This window comes from Elephantulus edwardii, unplaced genomic scaffold, assembly GCF_000299155.1.
Source record: "Elephantulus edwardii isolate Elephantulus edwardi_28Jun2011 unplaced genomic scaffold, EleEdw1.0 scaffold00007, whole genome shotgun sequence".
NCBI lineage: Eukaryota > Metazoa > Chordata > Mammalia > Macroscelidea > Macroscelididae > Elephantulus > Elephantulus edwardii.
This window is the reverse complement of record NW_006399757.1, coordinates 8,932,262-8,953,351: the sequence shown is the minus strand read 5'-3', so window position 1 is coordinate 8,953,351 and position 21,090 is coordinate 8,932,262. Positions and strand designations below refer to the sequence as shown.

General features: G+C 36.0%; 1 protein-coding gene across 1 annotated transcript in view; it reads left to right on the top strand.

Moving 5' to 3' along the window:
* THSD7A (thrombospondin, type I, domain containing 7A) overlaps window positions 1-21,090 on the top strand; it is a 620,355-nt gene that overhangs the window by 578,434 nt on the left and 20,831 nt on the right. The window contains exons 15-19 of the mRNA XM_006880244.1: window positions 3,339-3,344; window positions 4,904-5,037; window positions 12,830-12,983; window positions 15,772-15,916; window positions 17,254-17,369. Of these exons, the coding sequence (XP_006880306.1) occupies window positions 3,339-3,344; window positions 4,904-5,037; window positions 12,830-12,983; window positions 15,772-15,916; window positions 17,254-17,369 (555 nt within the window). The remainder of the gene's footprint in view (window positions 1-3,338; window positions 3,345-4,903; window positions 5,038-12,829; window positions 12,984-15,771; window positions 15,917-17,253; window positions 17,370-21,090) is intronic.

Here is a 21,090-nt window from a genome sequence, read left to right as displayed (position 1 = left end):
TTCAAATCTGTTGGTCACTCTATACCAGGAACCTGGTGGAGGATTGCTCTAAGTTAGAATCAGCTCATTGGCAATAAGTATGCATTGTTTTATACACCTAAGGAGCTACGGTAACCAAGTGATAAAGAGTTGTGCTGCCAACCCAAAGGCACTTAGTTTGGATACAGCAGACTCTCCTCAGAAAAAAGATGAGCAGCCTCCTTCCATGTGATTTACAGCCTCTGCAAACTGGAGGGTCAGCTCTGAGTTATTTCCAACTAGATGGTACATAACAACAATAACATATGATGTGGGGTATGGGGCATGGGGAGAGAGAGAGAGAGTTCTGGTAGCCTAGTAGGTGAGGAGGGACTTGCACTGTCAACTCAAAGGCAGGTGACTTGAATCATCAGCTACTCCATAAGGAAAAGATGAGCAATCTCTTCCTGTTACAGCCACTGAAAAACCAATAGAAAATTAGCTGTAAGTTGGTTCCAATTTGGCAGCAATTATTGTTGTTTTATACCATCAAGTCAGAACCAACCCATAGCTGACCTTCCAGCAGGTTTTCAGAGGCAGTTATTGCCTGGGAGGAAATTGCACATCCTTCTCGCATGGAGCAGCTGTTACATTTGAACCACTTGTCTTCCAGATTGCAGTGCATCTTTATACCACTAGGCCACATAACATACAGGCATAGTTAACTTTATTATGCTTTACTTTATTGCATTTTGAAGCTCATGCTCTTTTCTTTCGAACAGAAAGTCGTGGCAACCCTGCATCAAATAAGGACCTTTTTCAAATAGTGTGTGCTCACTTCATGTTTCTGTATTACACTTTGGTGATTTTCACAATATTTCAAAATTTTTTGTAATGTCAATGAACACTTCCTAGACTATGATCTAGAGTAAACAACTTTCATATGCACTGGGAAACCAAAACATGTGACTAGCTTACTTAGAATATTTTTTATATTGTACCTGCCTATCACTAAGCTTGCAATGTCTACGAGATTATACTCATATGTAAATGTAATTCAGTAGAAACAAAAGTGATGCCAGCTTTGAAATAATATCTAAATATTTAACCAGTCTTAGAACCATATTTTTCTATTCTGAGAGCAAGATTGTCAGAATCTTAAGAGCGCCAAACCTAATTACCAACTATCTCGAGTTTAAATTAAAGTTATACAAATTATATTGGTTTGGATCTAAAATTAAGATACATATTGACAGATTTAAAAATTTTAAATACTCTTCAATGTCACCATAAGGATGCTGTTTTATCAATTTGATTGCTAATATATTCTCTTAGGAACTTTATTTAATTTTGTAGCATATTTCATTAGTTAGTGTTGTCAACGATAAGTACTAAAAAAAGATTACCAGGAATTTGGACTAATTTAAATGTAAAATGACAAGTGTCACAAAATTATTACCTTGTTTAAAACAAAAGTGAATTAATATACAATTTAATTTCATTCTCATGTGTGTCAAGTGAGTATTTAAATCAAGTTCTTTATTATATAAATATGTTCTATTCATACATGTTATTGCTGTTGTGTGTTGTGGAGTCGGAATCAACTCATAGCAGACCTTCCAGTTAGTTCTCAGAAGCTATGAATTTCAGGGCAAGAGATTTCCTAGTTTTCTCATGTGAAGCAACTGGTGGATTGAAACCACCTGCCTTTGAATTGCCAGCTCAACTCCTTACCACTAAGCCATCAGGGCCAATTTTGATTTCCAGCACATGCCTTAGCAGTACACATATTTTCCTTTTCAAATCAACCTAAATTTGTTCATGATAATAATAATGCATTGTAAAGAAAAGAAACAGCTTTTTTTGTATAAAAATGTTGAGGGAGGAAAATGGAAAATTTAAGTCTATAAAAATTGTTCTAAAAGTGCCTTAATTGTCCCCACGCAATTGCTGAATTTACCCTTTAAATTGAACTGAGACTGGATAGAACACTGTACTGCCGCCATCTACTGGCTCGCAGGCTTCCCTTTCAGAGTCATTCTACCTATGATACAAATGGGTATTTAAAAAAAATCCAGTTTTGCTTCATAAGCCAATATGATAAACGTGAAACACAGTAACTAAAATCATAGAAAAGATAATGTCTTTTTTATTGTTTTTAAAATTAAATTGTCACCAGTAAATTTCAATGTTAATAAATTCCAATTCTCAGTCTTAATGTAAAATACTACACTGCAATCCTAGAGGCACGTGGTTCGCAGCCACCAGCAGCTCTGAGAGAGAATGATGGGCAGTCTCCTCCTGGGTGATTGACTGCCTCTGGAAACCCGCCAGAGGGTCAGCTTCTCCGGGTCGGTTACGACTCGACGGCACACAACACCGTCACCCCACACCCAAACCCATCCCACTCTAATGTATATTTGTGTCTAAATCTTAATAAAAAATTATAAACATACTCTTTACACTTCAGTGTACATGTATATAGCCAGTAAGGTCTACAATTAAAATATCATACTTGATTAAGCATCATTTTTGAGAAATACTTCCGAAGGTTCAAGAATATGTGCCAAGGTGTCCTTAGGACAAAGTTTATCATGTAAACTATTTATCTGTCACTTACTGAAATAGTATGATTTGATGGAAAGTCTTAAAGGAGATTTGTATACTTTTATCAGTTTGCTAATAGCCTATCAAGACATTAGAAACTGAAAAGTCAAAGTTAAAAGGAGAAATTTGTTCCAAAAGGAACATTTGACTTTGAGCATGTGTGTTCTGTATTAAAAAACTAGAAGTTCCTGGAGATTTAAGTATTGTTGAAATTCACAGGAAAAGTGAAGATTATGGAAAGTTTTGTACTCATGTTGGAATTGTAGTGCACATAAATTTTTGCTACCACTTACATTCTTCAATGCAAACGCTGTAATTCATTGACTCCAAGATTTTATGTGATAGTAAAAAAAAATAGTCTGTAAGATTACATTTTAATTTATTGTGAAAATTGATTGATGTGTTGATTACAGATAAAATCTGTTAACTATTAAATCACAGATTATTTGCAGTCATATACCAATTCCTTACAAGTTATCTATTTCAAGTTTTAGATAGTTTTCTGAGAGTTCTTATGCTGCTCAACTAACCCTATTCTTGCCTGTACTCTGTGTTAATAATTTTTTTATATTACTTTTCAATAGTTAACTGATTTTTTTCTATTTCACAAGTTTTAAGAAGAAAAAACCCTTCTAATTCTTTACCACAAAAAGTAGACTTTTATATATAAAAAATAATACTAAAAAACCAGAATATGACAGTTTTCTCCTCATTTGCTAATGTTTTCTCTTTGTTTTTGTTCTCTTTCTTCATTACTGATGATACTACTTCAGGCTCAGGTAAGAACTCTTAAGCCCCAATGTTTAAGAGATTTTTATCTGTTTACTTGTTTTCCTTTTCGCTCCTTATAGAGAATACATTTTTCCCATTATTGTCTTCTTTTAGAGGAAGAAAAGTAGCACATTTTCCACATTTTTAAAAAAGTGTTCTGTATCTCTGATCTGGCATAGTCACCTGTGTTTTTCAGTTTGAGATTCAAGGATAAGGTGAAGGGTTTGGAGAGAACAGACTTCATTTCATCAGTCTTGACAAGACAAAGACACTTTTCATGAATGCTCTTATGTTTTTAAGAGGGACAAATATAAAAGGTGAAGAAGGGCTGAGAAATGGGCAGATAGAGATTGCCTTGAACAAGTTTGTATTCACACAATGGTGAAAGATAAAGTTAAATCCATCACAATATTAAAAACAGTTGCATTTTCTTTTCTATTATTTGCTCCCTACAAGCTGTAGGTTACTGGTCTGCCCTGAGGTAATTCGTCTTATTTTAATAGACCACACAAAAGTGAGTGTGGTCATGATGGCAGTAATTGTAGAATCTTGCTCTAATAGTGCATATTTTTCACTCCTACCTGGAATAGGTCTGCTTTGTTCACATTACTTGAATATTTAGTCCCCTAAAATTTGAGTGAAAGAATGGCTCAAAAGACTGCTTAAATTTCTATTTTCTGGAATTAGTTTGATAAAATATTTGTGTGTGTGTGTGTGTGTGTGTGTGTGTGTGTAAAATAGGAAATAGATTTTTATAAAAATATTGTTAAAGCCATTCTCTTTAATGTTTAATTATTCTATTTCAGTGGGTTGTGGACCATTTATTTCCTTTATTCTAATAATTCTTCCTAGTGAGAAATGAGTAAAATTCGTTGAATGTTTTTAAATATCTTAAAACCAGATATTTTACTCCGTATGTGGAGCTGAGAGTGTTTGTGAAAACCAAAGAACAATCCAAAGTCAAAGTGCACTTGGTTTCATGTGGTCCAGGACGCTTCTGGGCTGTGACTGGATAACTTGAAGCCTCTTTGAACCACACCTCATCAAGGATTAATTTTCAAGGTGGTTTTATTTTATTTTAATTTAGTTTTATATATGGGATTTTTAAAAGTGAATCCTGTGATTATTATTGGAAAACAGACCAACTTACATTTATATGGAAAACAGCTACTTTTATTTACTCTAATTAATTCATTCATTTATTCAATAAATTCCTACTGAGTGCCTAAGATAATGAACACCCTGAGCTAAATGCTGAAGTCATACAAAACTGAACAGATGGCCCAGGAAATTACAATACAGTGTGGCAAGAGTCAGTACAGGAAAACTGCATGATGTGACTCAGTGGGTCCAATCTAGACCTGCAGCAAAATAGCAGAGCTTCAGTTTCCCTGCCCTTTGCCACTGTCCTGTCAAGGGGTTCTGCTGTTTTCTTCTTTTCGAATAATCAATAATAAGGCAGAGAAATAAAAAGAATAGCTAAGCAGTAATCTAATTATTGCTGTTATGTGTTATTCTTTCCGTGAACTCTCACTGGATTCCCGGATGTGATCCTGGTGTGTTTCAGGTGTATGAGGTTGTCCCATGCCACAGTGACTGCAGCCAATACATATGGGTCACAGAGCCGTGGAGTGTGTGCAAGGTGACTTTCGTAAACACAAAGGAGAACTGCGGAGAGGGCGTGCAAACCCGCAAAGTGAGGTAAGGCCACAGCTTAATTACAAAGAGAAGCAAATGCACAGTAGTTTCCCAACTGGACAAGTGCAATCAGGGGCATACACTCCTCCCTAATCTGCTGAATAAAGTTGGCATGTTTGTGCATTCTTGGAAAAGGCTCAGGTGATCTGTTCAAGCAGCAGTTTCTGATACTTTGGCTGTGAGGTTACTAAGAGGAGGAATTAGCTCTACAGCAAAGGGTTTTGTTTGCCATTTTTGGATTTCTGTTGTTATTTTTATTGATTTGGGAAGCTTTGCTTCCGCAAGGAACAGCAGATTGAACATGTGCTGAACTAAGGCAGACTTTCAAGCCACAATCATTTTTATATATTTCTTATTGCATTTTAGTGGTCATCTCTGGTGGCTTAGTGGTAGGTAGTTGGGCTGCCAACACAAAGGCACACTGTTAGAATCCACTGTTAGAATCTCTGTGGTAGAAAGACGGGCAGTCTTCTCGAGCAATTTACTGCCTCTGAAAACCCATGAGAGGATCAGCAATGGGTCAGTTTTGACTTGATGACACTTGATAACAACAACAGCTCCTATACCATCCAATAGTTTATATTAAACTAGCTAATTTGGGGTTTGAGTGGTAAGGAATTGGGCTGTTAACCCCAGAGGTGGGCAGTTTGAATCCACTAGCACTGCTGAGGGAGAAAGATGGGCAATCTTCTCCTGTGTGATTTACAACTTCTGAAAACCCACTGAAGAGTCAGGGTATGAGTCTGTTCCAATTTAACAGCACACTACAACAACAACAACAATTTATATTTTGTTTCTTTGTTTTTTCTTATCATTTTTGTTTTGTTGATTTCCATTCAGTCCTTCATATACAGTTTGTTTTATAACATTAATTACAATTGTTCAATGCCATTGTTTATGATGTCTTATCAAGTACCTCATGTATCCCCCCCTTTCCCTTCACTCGACCCATCCTTGTGCTAATCTCTGCTTGCTCTCCTTCCCCCAATCCCTGTTGCTCTTCCATCATTGTTCCTATCTGTAAACCTTTCCTTGGTCTTTCTCCCATCATTCAACCAATTGTGTATCTTGTTCCAGATAATTAATTACAATACATGCAATGTCTGATCATTCATTCATATCAAAATAACTAATCTTTAATACACTCCTCCCCCCCAGAAAGCCCTCCCTGGAAATCCAAGCTGCCTAACACTCTCATTGATTATTTTTAGCTGCACTACACAACACATGACTCTTTCCAAAATTTAATTAAAATCAAGAAAATTAAAGGTGAAAATGAAAAAAATAATTTATTTTTTTTTATTTGCAGTGGTCATAATTCAGATGTGCAAATGACACACAAGGCTTGTGGCTTCTTGCCATCATCATAAGTTGCACTTCTGGCTAGTATTTTGCTATAACGTCCTATAAACCTTTCATTGTCTTGAAAAGGTCAATTGACACAAGTGTCATCTGCATTAAACTTTGTTTTTTCTGAGAATGACTAGGAAATTCATATAGATATTCTCTCAGACTAGACATAATTGGCTACTCATTAAATTCACTGTACAGCATCAACCATATGATCATCACAAGGTTTGAAGCCCTGAAAAAGAAGTGCATGAAGTTTAATCATCTCAGTGTTATAGATTAGATTGAGGAATACCAAATGATTTACCAGGGACAAAAAGCTGACATCATGGTCAAGTTGGTGTTCAAGATAAAGTCTCCTGTCAATCTCTGTACTCTTACAACTTCTTCTAGCCTATTCAGTGAACATAGTAAAGACAAATGTAAATATATTCAGAACATGATACATCCTACACTATGAAGAAATTATTTCTTACCAAAATTTATCCTTTCTTTCATGTTTTACTTTTAAAACCATAGCCCGTTTTAATAGAAAAGAAAAATGAATTAACAATTGCGTTATAAAATCTCTGTACATGAAATTATGAGTAGCCTATTTCCAACAAAAATCATTCACTATTTTTTAATAAAAACGAGAAAGGCAGAGCTTCTATTATCTACCATTCTTCTCCAAAATTAATATTTGATTTTAAAAAATTAAAAAATATTGTTATTATTCTAAGAATTTGATCAGGTATTATTATGTTGTAGACTAATATTTTTTAGCTTTCCTTGCAACCATCTGTGTGCATGTTTTGTACATTGGTTTATTTTTTTTTTACATTTCTAAAACAATATTCCTTTCAAATCTATTTCTTTTGTCAGAAAACACCTGTGGTACAAATAGAGAAAAGACAAGGTCACAGTTGGTTGTGATCTCTATCATGCAATAAATGTTTCTATTTGTTCACTGATTAAGTTGTACATCTCCCTAACTTTATTTTCTGCTAATTAAGGTCAAAATATCCAGCTTAGATGCAAGTTTTAGCTGACAGTCAGTACAGATGGGACTATAGGAGAGCAGATTTAAATGTATTGTCTCATTCTTCCTTATTTAGGATGATACAGTATACTAAAGTTGGACTGTGGGAGTGACCTGTGCTGATAGGAAGGAGTTTCTTATAACTGACATTATTTAGAATTGCCAGCATGTGACAGTTGTCTTTAAAAAGAGACAGATGATTAATTGCTGCTTTTGAATTTTCTGCATGAAATATATCTTATATCGTTGTACCAAGGAGCCTTAAAGATGTAGCAGTAGTTGAAGAACTCAGCTGCTAACCCAAAGATCAGATGTTCAAACCCACCAGCTGCTTTCTGGGAGGAAGATATGACAGTCTGCTTCCATAAAGATTAATGACCTTTGAAACTTAATGGGGATAGTTTTACTCTCGTGACCTAATGAAAAGGCATTATACGCCAACCCAAAGACACACGGTTCAAATCTACCAGCTGCGCGGCACGAGAAAGATGGGTAATCTCCTCCCTAGGGATTAAATTGCCTCTGAAAAGCCACTGGAATCCAGATCAGCTATGAGTTGGTTCCGCTTTGAAGATATAAAACAACAACATAGGGTGTCTGGATGTCAGTATCAACGCCACAATAGTGGTTTTGGTTTTAGAACCCTGGTAGTGTAGACCATCAGTGACAATTCACCAGCACTCCCCAAGAGAAAGATAGGAGTCTCCTTTAATAAAAAAATTACAGCATCAGAAACCCAATGGGAAGTCATTGGGAGTCAGAATCAACTCATTAGTAAGTGAAGTGTATAGCTGTGGTGACCTTGTGGACCCATCACTTGGATCCTCACTGTGCATTTCCTGGGAGTTTAATTAAGCCACAGAATACTACTGTCTCCTGTGAGAAGGAGAATGATCAAGAATTTGGGAGGGGGTCGGGGAATAAAGCCTATTAACTTAAAAAATCTTTTCCTCTGGACTTGACACTTGATAAAAAAATAATACAGTACGCTGAAAACGGGGCCTGGGATCCAGTTTGGAAGTTGTTTGTTGGTCTAGTGGATAGAAAGTTATTCTACCAAGCCAAAAGTGGGTGATTTTAATCTGCGGCCCTCAGGCTTGTTTTTAATTGTTTTTGGTCAAATATTTTTCTAAGTGGTATAGCACTGGCCTGTCCATTTGCTGTACAGAGGTAATTCGTGGTTGCTGTGATGCTAAACACAGTAACACTATTGTGTCAAATGTGATAATGGTTACCCATGGCAGACAAGTGTTTGGTGGAGCTTCTCTTTTAGAAGAAGCTTGGAAGCAGGAGTGGCATCCACATCCCAAATGGCTTGCCTCCAGAAACTCTTTGAATGTGGAGAAACAATGAAAGTTATACAAGTGTTCAGATCTTTCATTCATAGGGTCACTATGCACCATCTATTACTCAATGGCACTTAACAACAGCACATGCTGAAAATATCATTAATAAATAAATAAATAAAACCAACATGTTCAATAATAATTGTTTTTATCTAAATTATGACATAATCAAAGATTAGTATCCCAGTATACTCAATAATAATTATATTTTAAAGGACTATTTAATGAAATAAAAAAAGTATTCATATGTGTTGTTGATTTGATATTTTATTGGTATAGTGACCATTTGCTCCTTTTTATGCAATGAACATATATATTTTTATAATATTTAATAATTGGTGATTCTTTCTGAGTGATTAGATTATGCAATTAAAAAATATTTTCATTAGTTTGCATACAGAATGTGTATGTGTTGTGTTTCACAAATTCATTCACATTGTGTTTCATCCAATCATTCCTATACATTGTGTTTTATAAAATGAATCACCACTAAACTATACTCACCATTACCCCATCTTCTCAGGTCCCCACTGAATCTTTCCTAATTCCTCCACCCCCTTCCTCTACCCACTACACTCTACAAGCCTGTGATTTCCCCTCTACCCACCCGCAGCTCTCAGGCTCCACATATCTTACTTGTTATCCTTCTATTTTTACAGTAGTGGTGTCCTGCAGTATTTGTCCTGTGAGACTGAGTTGGTTCACTCAGCATAATACTTTCCAGTCTCTCCCATGTTATTTAGTATTTTTCAAAATCATTGTTCCTGAGTGCTGCATAATAAATAGTCCATCATGTGAATGCACCACAGTTTCCCAATCCATATGTTAGCTAGAGGTTGTAGCCTTCCCCTCACTAGCACTTCAGTGAGCTAGCTCTGCAACTGAATTTCTTACTTGATTGCAGACCTCTCTCTTAAATTCTATTGTCCTTTTTGGTCCACGGGATGGCCATACAATAACTAGAATCCCAACAGGTGGAGTTTTTCTCCCGGGGAGGGGTAGGTCCTGCTTCCCCAGCACCTGAATGTTCTGGCTCTGGGATTGAATCTCTCACCTGATTGCAGCCCAGTCTCCTGAAGTCTATTTAAGATTATGTAAATTTTATGATTGTGTCTGATTTCTTCAAAATGAATATATATACTATCTGTATAATAAAATAAAAGAGGGTGAAAAATATATAAGTTAAGTTCAGTACATTTTTATGTGCATAACTACTTAGTATAGATAGAATTTTGCATCTTTTCTTAATGCTGGATCAATATGTAATTTTAAACGTTAATCATAGTACATTGTGTCAGTATCTAACAAAAATTAATTCTTTCCTTAGCAGTAAATTAAATTTTGAGTTTAATTAAATTACCTATGTTCTCTCTAAGCTTCTGTCAATAATTTTTTATAAATGTTATGGGAAGTAGAACTTTTCAGGAAGAATCTTATATTTCCCAAACAAATTTGTAGTTTATTTTTTTCTTTCAAGATTTAAATCATACACATAATCACTTCTTTATTTTTATGATTTTTTTAAAAAACGGTTCTCAAATATACCCACAAACTACATTTGGTATTTATGTGAATGAGTTCTTTTTTTGCAAGTTGCAAACCCAGTGAAGACATAACCAATGACAATTTTCCAGTATTTTATTCATCCAGTATTTTTCTACAGAAAGAAAAAAAAATGCTTTCTCTTATATTTAGCAGCACTGTATAAAAAGGTAATTCTGTAGGAACTATTTATAAAGATGCAATGTCCCTACTATTTGTAAATCCAAGAGAAAATCTGGGATTCCAGATATAATTGGTGATGTAAATAAGCTGACAGTTTAAAACATTGCAGTGGGTTTGAGAAGCTTAAGAGTTCAATCTTCCCTTTCATCTCTTGCAATGCAATTTTCTTCACAAATCCATTAATTTGGTGGACCTTCTCTGAGTTATAGATGAAGCATGAAATTTTGTTCCTCCACTAAAAAGTGCCTGCAGATATTATTATTAAGTACAGTAAAAATGTAGCTAGGTATTATTCAAATTAATTAGATTCCTAGGAAAAAAAAGAGTCCTTCATAACTGCTTAGAATAGAACAAAATTGAATGCAACCTTTAGTTTTTTTAATAAATAAAACTGATAACATAAAAATCTTCTTATTACAGAAAGAGTCTGTCAAAGAAAAAATGCGCTAGACAGTTAAAATAGGCAAGGATAGAATTTAAAAATATTATTGGTACAGGAGGGCAGAGAGGCCAACTATCCCAATATTAGAATAGAAAGATCAGAGCTATGTCTAATTGAAGTCTTAAGCAGAGGCTGAAAAAAAAGCACCCATGAATTATCATCCTTCTACTTTCTCTGCTATCAAGTGAAAACTCATCAGAGCTGACCTTCTAATGGCCTTTCAGTAGTTATAAATCACATGACAAGAGATTGTCCGTCTTTCTCCTGCAGAGTGGCTGTTGGACTCCCCACCAGAGAGGCACCTCCTTTAGGTTTACAGTAAAGCTCCCTAAGGATTATTCATGGCAAGCCCATGTGTCAGAGTAGAATTGTGCTCCAAAGGATTTTCAATAGCTGATTTTTCAGATTGCTAGGCTTTCTTCTAAAGTACCAATGAGTGGTCTTAAAACTTCTAACTATAAATTAAGTTGTTATAAGTCGAGGTAGACTATAGGAAAAGCAATGGACAATATTAAGAAGGGATAATCACTGAGATGGACATTTACAATCCAGTTTTATTTGGAATGCTTTCTTCTCTTGTGATAAGGCAGGCTGGATCTTGGGACTCGGAGAGAAGATAAAATACTCTCGAGCTAGGGGATTGTTGTATGTTATCAAGTCAATTCCAACCCATAGTGTCCACGTAGTATTGAATAATCTTTTTTTCTGTATTGGTTTCCTAAATTTTACTCTTTATGGAAGCAGATAACAAGGTCTTTTTCCCCCACAAAATTGGTAAATCCCTATCAGTGAGCAGTCAAGCACTTAACCATTGAATTCCAGGGCTCCTTGGTTAAGTGTCTGGAGAGAGTACAGACTTCTGGAGAACGTAATGTCAGGTAAATCTTTATAAACTGGAGATCAGTAATACCATCGTCATCATGTCTTTGCAATAAATCGTTTTCCAGAAACCAGAGTAGGAATATTTCTTTAGGCAGCTTTCTAAAGATGATGGAGCCAGGGTAAAACTTCACTTTTGAAGCCAAACACTCAAACATTTAAAATTTATACTATTGTCATGGTATTTTTTTTTTACTTCCCATTTTTTAGGGTGCAAAATTTAACAATAGATGGCAAGCTGAAATCAATTTTAAAACTGAAAATACTAATAAATATTTATAGTCATGTTGGGAAACATGTCTTGAAATCTCTCACTAGTGTGCATAGTTCTCTACTGTCTATGAATCAATCTACTCAGAATATACAGTACCCACCATTTTCTTGCAAAGGCATAAAAGGAATCCTACCCCCCTCTGAAGTTCTTTAGAGTAAATTTTATTACTTTCAGCATTGTATATGAGTGTAGACGACCTTCTCCTTCCAGCAGTAGTTCATCTAGAACCATTGCTTATATACACAGGGGCTATTGTTTTGAAAGAGCATAACCACACATGTTTAAATCATGCTAAAATACAAAGTATTTATGAGAGGAAGAATCCTTTTAAGTCTTAAATTTTTGGAAAGCTTTTATTTATTAAATGCAAAGGTTCCTGTCTCCCATGGACCACAGCAGCAGCTTAAAAAGAACTACCAATCCTGTATTGTTGTTATGTGCCACCGAATCCCTTGCAACTCACAGCAACCCTATGTACAACAGCTCTGAACCCTGCTCTATCCTGAAAGTCATAGTCTCTGACACACCTACACCTATTACCCAAGTCACTGAGTCAATCCATCTCCTCCAGAGTCTTCCTGTCCTGAACTGTCCCTCCAGCCTGCCAAGCATAATGTTCCTCTCAAGGACTGGTCCCTCCTTGCAACATGTCCAAAGTGTGTCAGACGGAGCTTCTGAATCTTTGCCTCCCAGGAGCAGCCTGTAGACTGAGCGTGTTCAAATGTCTTGGTTGGTTCACTAATGTGTGTTTTTCCTAGATGTATGCAGAACACAGCAGATGGCCCTTCTGATCATGTAGAAGATTACCTCTGTGACCCAGAAGAGATGCCTCTTGGCTCTAGAGAATGCAAACTGCCATGCCCAGAGGATTGTGTGATATCTGAATGGGGTCCATGGACACGATGTGCTTTGGTGAGGCAATGAATTATTTCATTAATATTGGATTTGCATAATTCTTTAAATATGTTGAAAGATAGAAATTCAATTCAAATGTGTATGTTTTAGGTATCAAAGCAAGTGTGCTAGTTTGGCCATTTTATTGTAAGACAGTGACATTTAAATTTAGAGGGTTCTCCCTCAGACTGGAACAGCTTCTGTCTCCCCTTCCTCCTACCACAGCACAAAATGCCTTCCTGTAAATACACAGTACATTAAAAGCCACAGTGGTGCTAATGCACCCCTCCAGGGTGGTTGTTGTTTTTAAACAAAGGATTTTAAGTAAAGGGAATGTAAAGGTGTCAGATAATTGTCATAAGATAATTGCTTCATGTCCAATCCATTCTTTTTAAATGACAAGAATAACTTTTCACATAGTTGAGGGTATTGCACCACAAGTATTGATATTGGCATACAAGAGATATTGATAAGAGACAAAGTAGAGAGAAGCAAGCAAGGCATCAGCGAATCTCTCTGTAACATCGAACCTCTATCCCTCTGGATTTAGGAAGCCAGTTGAGTTTAAAATCCTGCAAAGCTTTAAGATTTCAAAAGTTATTCAGGGGTTTTCCAGGAATATCCTGGAAGATAGTCATCTGAAACAGAACTGGTCACTAAGGAATGCCTTGAACATTTTTATGGAGTTGTACATTTCCAAACAGCTTCAAGCATGGGGGAAATGCATCTAATGTAGAATTATTTCTATCAAGTACAATTCAGAACAATTTTTAAAAGAGTTCCTGGTCCATTTTTTTACAAGGAGAAATTAATTTTCCATCTCAGTGTTTACATTATTAAAGATGCTGATGGCTGGCCAAGTGAGACAGTGGGAGCCAAACAAGGCAGGCAATGGATTTGGATAAAGGTTAAACTGCAATAAAGAATAAACTGTTTCACAGAGTATGCCAATAATTTTCTATTCTAGTCCCATGGTATCTGATCTGAAGTTATCTCAAATAGCGGAACTGAATTCTATCATCTTCAAATATGTTTATACTTAGGAAGTTCACATAGTGTTGGAAAACTATTCTATGTGTATAAAGCAGGGAGGTGTTGATGGAAGCTTTTTTCAAAGAAGGTGTTCTGATAACCAGAACCACTAACCTGCAGCTTTCCCCAGTTGGATTCTGTGATGAATGACCAAAGTTGATCATCTTTAGAACAATAGAGGTGTCACCATAAATTTCAGAGTTGTAGAAGCATCCTTTGTGTTCCTAGATTTGCCAGTAGAAAAGTTTGAAATGAGATTGAGATTCACCTATAGAATGCTCACTCTTGGTTTAAGTTTTATATTTTACCTTTTAGTTATCTTATTTACTCAGTAGGAACTTCATTAAACATCAGTTAAGCATTTTTTTTTATCTACCAGAGCTGTATAGATTCAGAAAATACACGGGTACACATAGATATTCTCTCAAGACACCTAGAAAAAGTTGCTATATAATTCACATTATGTGGGGCAGTAAATGTTATCCTAGAGCTCCTTATAGGAAACTCTGGTGGCCTAGTATGTAAGGGGTTACACGTCTAACCCAAAGTTCAATCCTATCTGCAGTTCAAATCCACCAGCAACTCTGAGAAGGAATATGGGAAATCTCCATTGGGTTGTATAGCCTCTGAAAACCTACTGAGTCAGCTATTCATCAGTTCCAACTTGAAGGCAATGAATTGAATTTGTTGAGTTTTGTTAATGGTTAAGCACCCAGCTGGTAAGTGAAACTTTGGTAGTTTGAATCTGCCACCTGCTTCCCAGGAGAACGATACTGCAGTCAGCTTCTGTATATATAATAGCCTTGAAAATCCTCTGGGGCTGTTCTATTCTGTCCTGTAGGATTGCTCTGACTTTCTAAGAATCAAATTTAAAGCATCAAGAATTATTCTGGTGATATCACCAAAATAGAGTGGGAGCAGAAGTCATTGTTTCAGTCCTCAGAAAGTAGAGTCTGAGCCATCACTGACTCTCCATTGGGTTTCCAGGGCTGTAAATTGCATCAAGGTAGATGGCCCATTTTCTTCCTTTGAAGCCACTGGTGGATTCAAACCCCCAGAGAGGCACAGCCGCTTTGGGTTAGCAGCCCAGCTCTCTATGGAGCCCCCACCTCTCTCTTTCTCTTGTCCTTAAAAAGCAGTTCGTAGTGCTCGCTTCGGCAGCACATATACTAAAATTGGAACGATACAGAGAAGATTAGCATGGCCTCTGCGCAAGGATGACACACAAATTCATGAAGCGTTCCATATTAAAAAATTTTTAAAAAGCAGTTCGTAGAAAAATTCTGTCAGTAGAATGTTAGCATGTTGAGCTTTTGTGCTAAATTGTGTATATATGTAACATGTGCTTTAGAACAACAAGGGTGGTTGTAGCAATGGGGCTAATAAGTAGGTGATTGTTTACAATTACACTTAACATCGGTTTTACCCTTGGAATCAAAGAAATTATATTGTAAAATGCATTCACGATTCAATATATGATTTTTGTATGAGCATTATACAGTACTACAGTTGTTTGGTTTTGTGTGCATGAAATGTGATGTGTGTGCATTTGATATGTTGAATCATGGAATTTTCTAGCTAGAGAGGATACCGCTTTCTCCTTTAACACCATAATTTATTATAGATAAACTGAAGTTTGCTGTTTTGTCCAAGCTGGCCCATGACATAAACAACCTACCTCCTGCTTCATTGTGGTCCATAATATACTAGCTATTGTGTGTCTGAATATTTTTCACCTTTCTGAGAAGTTGTGTGGTTTTTTTTTTTCCCTAAGTCTTGCAATCAAAGCAATTTCCGGCAGAGGTCAGCTGATCCCATCAGACAACCTGCTGAGGAAGGAAAACCCTGTCCTGATGCTGTTGAGAAGGAGCCCTGTAACCTGAACAAAAACTGCTACCACTACGATTACAACGTAACAGGTACATGCTTAGTCATCTCATCCAGGAATTAAAGGGCGAATCTCGTGTCTGGCAGCTCCAAAGCCCTCAGTCAGCATTGTCCCTCTTCAGTTAGAGCTGTGTGTCTCTGGCCATGCTGCGTACTCTTCTAGGAAAAATTATTTAATACATTGCAGAATTGTGCATCTGTTTTAATTTTTAGTAAATATAAAATATGAAGAAAATGATAATATCATGTAGATATTACCCCTTAAAATAAAGTGGGTGGTTATTCTGAGTGATCCTATTTAAGACATTTTTGTACTTAGAGCAGACATAAAAAGAGGGAATATCTTTTCCAGATTTATTTAAAGTGATATCCCTTTTAATGATAATTTTTTTATCACTGTAACAGACTAGGACACCAGTTTTTTGATGTGTGAACAGTTTATTAGCATAATTAATCTGACATAAAAACGTTAGCAAGTATGACTTTGTATAAAAGGAGCAGATATAAAAAGGTAAGTATTTCTCAAAGAAAAAAGTTTTATTGTAAATCTTTTTTTCCCTTAAATCTCATCTAGCACCAGAAAGATATATGCCATTTAGAAAAGAAAGCATTTCATTCATTCCTATGACTTGGACAATATAGAATCTTATTTAAAATTTTGTGCAACTGAGTTTTACACTGAAAGAAACTTAAAATAAAATAAAAAAACAACTCCAAAACTGCATGACTGCCAGAATGCCTTTGTGTGTCTTTGGCCTGTTCAGCTTCCTTTAATGGCTTAAAGGAAATCACGCTTTTCCGGGACGTTCTCTGAGACCTTAGGAGGAGAAAATGAAAGAACTATTTTGCAAAAGATATTTACTGGAAGAACTAAACACATATACCAAAAGTCATTTTAAGAACATTAAGACAACTTTAAAGAATTCCAAATTTGGATGACAAGTGAAACATATATAGTGTTTTATTTCAATAATTAATTATTCAATAATTTCATTGAAATTATTGTTTTGTATACATAAAAATGGCACTAGAAGTGTACATTTTTCTTGTGTTAGGGGAAAAATTTTGAAAATGACATTTGATCTGTAAATTACAGCCATTTCTTTTTCAATCTCATCAAATTACTATCAAGATGGTCAAGTAGACATCTGCCTTCAAGAATTAATCCCTGAAGCTATGTGAAACCCCAGTGACTCCGTTGACTCCTGATATGTTCAAAGCTGGGACCCATATGCTCTGCATGTGGGATGATTGATCGCGAGGCTTAGGAAGCAGTTGTGAATTAAATATGGGATTCAGGTCATCAGAGTTTCATATGAAATCTGTTTTGTACATAGCCTTCTGTTCTTATGGGCTCCCTTCCTTTCAGACTGGAGTACATGTCAGCTGAGTGAAAAGGCAGTGTGTGGAAATGGTATTAAAACAAGAATGTTGGATTGTGTTCGGAGTGATGGCAAGTCAGTTGACCTGAAATATTGTGAAGAGGTAGGTGTATGCTGGTTATATCTTTTTCAGTAAATTCTTCCCTCATAATTTCAATTCATGCTGAGGTAAGTGACCTATGCTCCATGCAGTCCATTGCCAGCAGATGTTTTTCTGCACTATTCACAGGCTGTTAAGTACCTCTTATAAAGAGACTGTGTCCAACACTACTGATTTGTACACATAATTTCCTGTAGTTTTGTTCTGCTCAGAGCCCAAAGGTATGCTAATTAGCTTATTCTGAAAGAAATGCTTTGGGAACAATAAGTAATCAAGGTGAATAAAGCAATAAATCTTAATCCGAAGACTCATCATCTTTTGTAATTTGATGTGAATTTTGTGCAGTGCCTGGGACACCTGCCAAGACCCATCATTTGTTCTCTCTGTTGCTAAACATTGATCACATGTGGTTTAGTAGCAGATTTTTATATTAGCCTCTAATACCCAGCTGTGAGAGTCTAAGTTCTTGGACAAGGGAGCTTGAAATTTAAACAAAGGAATGGAATCTTTCATTATTATCTTCTCAGTTTAGAGAAATGCAACTGTGCATTTACAAAGTATACCAATTTAGAAAATTGGTAATGTCATCATTTCTAAATATGACCTTATAAAATGTGAGAAAACATAGTTGTTGGTGCTACTTAGATTTCATGAAGCTCCAATAAGGTATTCTAATTATCTTGTCTCATTTCCCTGCCAAAGGAGTTCTCACTTTCCTGGTAGGATTTAACTCCTGGCGTGTCTGGAGTCCACTAGGTCAAATAGGAACAAAGAAATGTAGGAGTCAGGCTAGATCTGGAATAGACTGAGAGAAGCTTGTAACCTCAGTCGGGTTCAGTAGACATGGCAGCCGTAACTTAACTCTAGATGGCCTGGGGGTTATCATAAACACAGGAAATCGTTACTGCTCCTAAGGGAAAGTTTGAGATGGAAATATTTTAATCCATTTGTTATCTCTATTCATGGGGACCTAATTTAACTTTCTCCTCTCGATGAAAGCAGAGCCCTAAGATGTGCTGAAAATGTCAAGCTGTTTAATTAATAATGCTTCCTAATATCATCTTATATTTAAATAATTAAAAATTTTACCTGAATCATTTTTAGTTTGAAACTAATAATTGCTTGATGCAACCATTATAAAAAAGAAAAGTATTTCTAATGAAGATTTTTATAATAATATACTGCTCAGAGGGATTTTGTGATTCTAATAATTTGATATTATTGTTGTTTTTGTTGTTGTTGTTGTTATGTGCTCTTAAGGTGGAACCGATTCAGAGATGACTCTAACAGGTTTTCAGAGACTGTAAACTGCACAAGAGATTGCTCATTTTTTTTCTCACAGAGAAGCTGGTGAATTCAAACCACCTGCCTTTAGATTGGCAGCACAACTCCTTACCCACTAGGCAGCCAGAGCCCCCCAGTTATTTACTATAGTCTCCTAGTTTATGGTTTTTAGGAGGTTTTATGAAAAGTTAAGACTAAGAGCTTTGGGAGGCTTTTGAGAGCTGAACCCAGATCATACAGGATCAAAACTATTGCCTATAACTACAGACAAATGTACATTGTTGTTGTTGTAGTTATGTGCTGTTGAATCACCTGTGACTCATAGTGACCCTATGTACAACAGTCCTAACCCCCGCTCTATTCTGTGCCAATCTTACTGACTCTGATACACCTACTACCATTACCCCAGTCACTGAATCAATCCATCTCATTGAGGGTCTTCCTCTCTTGTGCTGTCCCTCCACCGTCCCAAGCATCATGTCCCTCTCCAAGGACTGATCCCACCTTGCAACATGTCCAAAGTATGCCAGACAAAGCTTCAGAATCCTTGCTTCCCAAGAGCAGCCAGGCTTCACCCTCTCCAGGCTGAACCTGTTTGTTTTTCTAGCTGTCCATGGCATATTCAATGCTCTTCTCCAGCACCATAGCTCAAAGGCATCAATTCTCCTTCTATCATCCCTAGTCATTGTCCAGCTTTCCAGTGCATAGCAAGTAATTGCAAAGACCATGGCCTGTGTCAGGTGCACTTTACTCTCCAGACTAACAGTATTGCTCTTCAGTACTTTGGAGAGGTCTCTGACAATAGACTTTTCCAATGCAATTCATCTTTTAATTTCCTGGCTGCTGGTACCAAGAGTGTTGATTTTAGAACCAGGCAAACTGAAGCTGTTAACAATATCAATCCCTTTACTATCTATCATTAGCATCTTTAAATTCTGAAAAGAAATTTGAGTGAAAACTGGAGGATTCAGTAATTTTGATTATGCAGTCACCTGGCTAAATTTACTTTCAAGAGTGAATACTGTAATACTTGAATACTGTGGTAACAATAGGGGATTCAAATCATAACATTGTAGCAAACATTATCTTCAGGGAGGATGGCAGTATACACTCTACAGGAGCTAGACTAAACAGCTCATATCCCATTTTATATATTCAATGGATGCAGTAACATTTCATAATAATCTGAGAAACACTGATCTTTCTTTTTAAACAGGAGCTTGATATCATGTCTTTAATACATGTGCAAAATCCTGCTATTGTGTAACAATAGTTCACTCTTGCTGCTTCCTTTTGTATAAAAAGAAAGAAGGTGTAAGTACACAAGAAAGAAGAAAATTACGGTTAAACCTTCTCAGCACTTATATATAGTATTTTCTCTTGGTTGTTTTTTTATAAAATTAACTCCCCTAAAACCTAGTTGTTGGTTCCTCCTCCCCTATTTTATCTTTTTTTTATTTCTGAACAGATTTCATTTACTAAGATGTATATTTAGGTAGATGAGATAGATATATATACATACATAAAAGATAACTATGATATATACGTGTAAGAAAAAAGTTGGATGAGGTTAAAATATCTTTCTAGTCTGAGTTAGTAGGTGTCATTGAATTGACTGTGGCTCATAGCAACACTATGATCAACAGATCCAAAGAATACCTTATCCTGTACCATCTTCAGTCTCCAGCATTTTCAAACTCCTTGCTGCAATCACTGTGTCCAAAATATCTGTGAATAAATATTCACAGCTTTCTATTAGGATAAATAAATCTGTATAAATAAAATTCTCCGATTCAGGTGCTCCATAAAGCTACTATCTATCTTAAATGTAAATGTCATCTTATTCAAAATACCTCAAGATGTATATTGCCAACTTCCTGTGATGTTAGGAGGCTTTATTAGGCTTTAATTAAGTGATAGGGTAAAAATCTGCACACCAAATACTTCATCATGTCTCCCAGGTAAAGATTAAAATGAGAATGGCTGCATAGGATGTAATACACAAAGTTTTACTCTCAGTGACTAAGATAGAACAGTGAGCTATATATACTAAGTTATGTATAACACTTCAAGGAAAAAATGTGTTCCGTCTTCCTCTGCTGTATGTATTGGATGGTACACAGTCTCTTCCATGAAAAAAAAAATAAAGTTCTTGAAAAATTCCAAAGGTTAAATGTTTGTATAATGCTTTAATACACTTAGTTCTTTAAAGGGACAACTTAACTTTAACACCTTTTCCTTTTGTTTCTCCATTTCAACATATACATATAAAAACAAATAATGTAGGAATTGTTCCCTCACTTTTCAAAGAGAAGAGCGAACCTGGGTGGGGGGGGAGTGCGGGGAGAAAATGAATGAATGGAAATCCAAAACCTCTGTAAATGTTCACTAAAATTAATAAAAAACAAACAATGTACCGCTCTATTCTGTGCCAATCTTA